The sequence below is a fragment of the Pipra filicauda genome, unplaced genomic scaffold (genome assembly GCF_003945595.2).
Source record: "Pipra filicauda isolate LSUMZ 115617 unplaced genomic scaffold, ASM394559v2 scaffold100_size2392355_pilon, whole genome shotgun sequence".
Lineage (NCBI taxonomy): Eukaryota > Metazoa > Chordata > Aves > Passeriformes > Pipridae > Pipra > Pipra filicauda.
Genome location: NW_024103441.1, coordinates 625,929 through 630,010, shown reverse-complemented (window position 1 = coordinate 630,010; position 4,082 = coordinate 625,929). Strand labels below are relative to the sequence as shown.

General features: G+C 51.0%; 1 protein-coding gene across 1 annotated transcript; it reads left to right on the top strand.

Moving 5' to 3' along the window:
* The first annotated feature begins 75 nt into the window (after window positions 1-75).
* On the top strand, window positions 76-2,578 carry NDUFA8 (NADH:ubiquinone oxidoreductase subunit A8). The gene is made up of 4 exons (XM_027741274.2): window positions 76-176; window positions 254-417; window positions 1,703-1,868; window positions 2,339-2,578. The coding sequence occupies exons 1-4, from the start codon at window positions 126-128 to the stop codon at window positions 2,474-2,476; spliced, it is 519 nt and encodes a 172-aa protein (XP_027597075.1). The 5' UTR covers window positions 76-125; the 3' UTR covers window positions 2,477-2,578.
* Window positions 2,579-4,082: the final 1,504 nt, after the last annotated feature.

Genomic DNA, 4,082 nt, shown 5'->3' with positions numbered 1-4,082 from the left:
CACCACGGCAACGGTCCCGCCGCCAAGGCCCCGCCCCCCGCGAGGCCCCGCCCTCTCGAGGCCCCGCCCCCGCGCGGCGCATGCGCGGTGCGGGCGGGCGCTGAGGGCGCTCAAGGAGAGCCGCCATGCCCGGGGTCGTCCAGGTGCCCTCGCTGGAGGAGCTCGATGTGCAGGAGGTGAGTGCGGTCCCTTCCCCGCCCTGCTCTCCCTTTGCTTCACTCCACCCCTCACGGCCGCTCTGCCCCCGCCGCAGGTGGCGGTGAGCTCGGCCGTGCTGAAGGCCGCGGCGCACCACTACGGCTCGCAGTGCGACCGGCCCAACAAGGAGTTCATGCTGTGCCGCTGGGAGGAGAAGGACCCGCGCAGGTGCCTCAAGGAGGGACGGCAGGTCAACCAGTGCGCCCTCGACTTCTTCAGGTGAGCGGGGACGCGCCGGGGCACACGGGCCTGGCGGGGCCGGGGCTGCGGGACCTGCCTGGTCCGGCTGCGGTATTGGAGCCCCTCTGCTCTGAGACAGGCTGGGAGAGCTGGGGGTGTTCACCTGGAGAAGAGAGGGCTCTAGGGTGACCCTAGTGCAGCGTTTCGCTGCCTGAAGGGGCTCCAGGAGAGCTGGAGGGGTACTTGTGACAAGGGGTACTAGTGACAGGACAAGGGGGAGTGGCTTCCCACTGCCAGAAGGCAGGGTTAGTTGGGATATTGGGAAGGAATTCCTCCCTGTGAGGGTGGGGAGGCCCTGGCACAGGTTGCCCAGAGAAGCTGTGGCTGCCCCATCCCTGGAAGTGTCCCAGGCCAGGTTGGACGGGGCTTGGAGCAACCTGGGCTACTGGAAAGTGTCCCTGCTCATGGCAGGGGTGGGACTGGATGGTCTCTAAGGTCCCTTCCAACCCAAACCATTCTGTGATTCTAATTAAAAGTGCCAGCACTATCACAGCCTTCAAAGCCTTTATTTTTGCTTCTTAAACTTTAACTCCAGGGGATAGAGGCCACTTGTTTTGTCTTGCTTATTTATACATGACTTTATCCTTTCACGTGAAGCCCTGTGGCTTCTGTTCCAGAGCAGGTGGTCTGGGTTTTTGTTGGGATCCCAGGGCAGTGGTGGGAGGTTGCTGCTGCTGCACCTTTCAGCCATGTTATGAAAGCCAGGAATCCAACCTGAACCTTGTGTTGTTTATCCTCCCTGTTCCACAGGTGAAATACTGTGAAATCTTAAGGAGATGCACCAAAAATATAGACCCAGGGCCAGTATTGCTAGTAAAGGACCTCATTTAATTAGCTCAAAGCGTGTCCACCTCAAGTCTAACAGCTGGTAATCAGAAACCTCTGTTCTAAGCATGGCTTCTTGAGCTTGAGATATCAAAATAATTTGGAAGCATTAGAGCATTGTATAATGTGAGTGAGTTGTTTGGCAAAACAAGGATCTCCTGTGGAGGAGCTGTGAACATCTGCCCAGCCAGAATACCCTCCACATATCATTAAAGTTATTGCTACCACTAGCTGTAGCTACAGTGGTAGGAATTTTACAGGTATTTGTGCCAAGTTCTGTTAAATACTTCAAGTACTGACTTCTCTGAAGATTTAAATGTTCCCGAGAACTCAGAACTGCAGAAACACTTTACCACAAGTTGAGGTTTGAGTGAGTAAGAGAGAAGAGCATTAAAACTGTGACAGGTGCTGAGGGTTTTCTGTGTGTGCCCCCTCACAGGAAGATCAAGACCCACTGTGCAGAGCCCTTCACCGAGTACTGGACGTGCATCGACTACACCAACCTGCTGGAGCTGCGGCGGTGCAGGAAGCAACAGGCAGCCTTTGACAACTGTGTGCTGGACAAGCTGGGCTGGGTGAGACCTGATCTGGGAGAGCTCTCCAAGGTAACTTCATACCTCTTTGGTCTCATAGTCAGATCCTTCTCTCCCTCCGTATGGACATCTTGTCCAGACCAGGTCTCCAACGTCTCCTGGCCAGATGGTGATTCCTCAACTCAACACTGGAAGTTTGTGGCCTAATAGAGTCCAGACTCTGTCAGCATTTTCCTGGGTTGCTTTCCTAGAAGATTTGTGCTTTTTTTAGACAGTGACACTCTTGCTTTTTGCTTTTCCTGGTGTAGAGACTCTTCCTTCAGGAGTGAAGCTCACACTCATGTGGAGCTGCTCAGTAGTTTTGAGTGAAGTGCCCCTCCCCTCACTTTTTTTAAAAGTGCTCAGGAGCTCTAATCAGCTGAACAATGTGTCCTTAGTGTTGTTTGGTACTTCTTGGTAGTTCTTCTTTAAGTTCTGACTCAGTGTGACTTTTCTGGTAAATGCTGTGGGAAGTTGTCTCATTCCTTTGTTTTCCTTTGCAGGTTACGAAGGTGAAGACAGACCGTCCTTTGCCTGAGAATCCCTATCACTCTAGACCCAGACCAGAGCCAAACCCACCCATTGAAGGGGAGCTGAAGCCTTCTCGCTTTGGCAGCAGGTTCTTTTTCTGGTCCTGGTGAAGTGGGCAGGCTGTGACTCAGGTGCAGAGATGTGTTGCTGCGCGTGTAAATTGTCCGGTGTGCGTTGGGTATAAGTAATGATTAAAGAGCCCCAAACCATCACGTGGCTGAGCAGAGTTCTTTAAACTCACCTTCACAGCAACGAGAACAATGCATTTCCCTGTTTGCACAGGGCTCTGCAGTCACACAGCCCCTGGGACCCTCTGAGCACCAGTCACGCCAGCGGGCTGGTGGTGACACAGGTTTGTCCATGACGTGTGCAGATGTAGCCCAGGTCTTTGACTGCTGTCCCCATCAATCACAAACTGGTGTGAGACTTCATTTACCTACTGAGAACATTGCCACTTGCATCAAGGAAACTCTGGGAACAAACAAGTCGTTAATGTCTTCCTTTAGTCCTGCACCTGATAATTGTGCATTTTGCCAAGGGACTCCTGCAGGGATTTGACCCGAAATCAGTCTTGGAGCACGTGTTTAGTCGGATGAGGTCAGTGCTGTTTCTGACGTAGAGATCCTTGTTGTACTTGCCAGCTGCTCGTTCCTCATGCAGCAAGGTCAGTGGCTTCCATACCTTTTATTTTTTACCAGGGCAACCCAGGCTGCTACACTGTAAAAATCACACTCTGTTTTCAGCACCTTGAAGGAAAAATTTCCTTCTAAAGGATCTTGTGTCCCACGAAGCAGACACAGATTCCCTGTAAGAAAGTGGCTTGTATTCTGTCTTGACTGAAGGCTCTGACTTGAGGGGTTTGGGGCAGATCCTTCCTGTTGTTCCATTATGATGTTCTTTTTGATAGAGGAGTCAATCAGCTTTTTAAAATACATCTTTTCTGTGATATCTGAAAGTGATATGTTTCGTAGAAATTGGATCTAGTCTCTCATTCGCCTCTACCCAATAGCAAAAACATTATTACAAGGTCAGAAAAAATCCAGTGAACTTGTTTTCCCAAAGCCACGTGCAGTTTAACTTGCTCTGGGTCAGGTTGTGTCACCTGAGCCACGGCAAAGAGCGGAACAGTGCCCTGCTCCTTGAGTAGCCTGGTGTTACTGGGATCTGGAGATTTAACATCTCCTTGTTTGAGGTAGGATTAAACTGTAATGGGTCTGTAGCTGCAGCATATGTTTCTGATCCATGGAGCTGGAGGGAAAATTGTATAACATTTATCTAAAAATAGCTCCTGCACTGTGTGGCTCGTGGGTTCTTGCTACTCTCTGCTGGGGTGCGTTGACTGAAACTCAAAGCAGGTGCTCCAAGTGTATACATGTTTGCATTTTAATGTACATATCAGGCTGTCTTAGCAGCTCCTTGTCCAAATCTGCTGGATGGTGTTGCCCCTTTGCAGTTTCTCCTCTCAGGTCACTGCCAGCGTCTCAGAGCAGCCACGTCTTGCTGAGGAAAGATAACCCCTCTGCAGAGACTGAACTCGGGACAAGCTTGGGGTCTAATTACATTCAGCTGAGTGAGTGAGATGAGGTTTGGCAGAGCAGAGGATAAATTGTTCTGGGATGTTAACACGTATCCCATCAGATCTTTGGTTGCTGACCCACTCCAACAGTTAGGCAGCCTCACAGAAAGAGGTTTTAGATATTACTTACCATGTTTCAC

Coding starts and splice junctions, on each gene's coding strand:
- NDUFA8 (XM_027741274.2), top strand. CDS start 126: ATGCCCGGGGTCGTCCAGGTGCCCTCGCTGGAGGAGCTCGATGTGCAG. Junction 177..253: donor AGGAGCTCGATGTGCAGGAG/GTGAGTGCGGTC, acceptor CCCCCGCCGCAG/GTGGCGGTGAGCTCGGCCGT. Junction 1,869..2,338: donor ATCTGGGAGAGCTCTCCAAG/GTAACTTCATAC, acceptor TTTCCTTTGCAG/GTTACGAAGGTGAAGACAGA.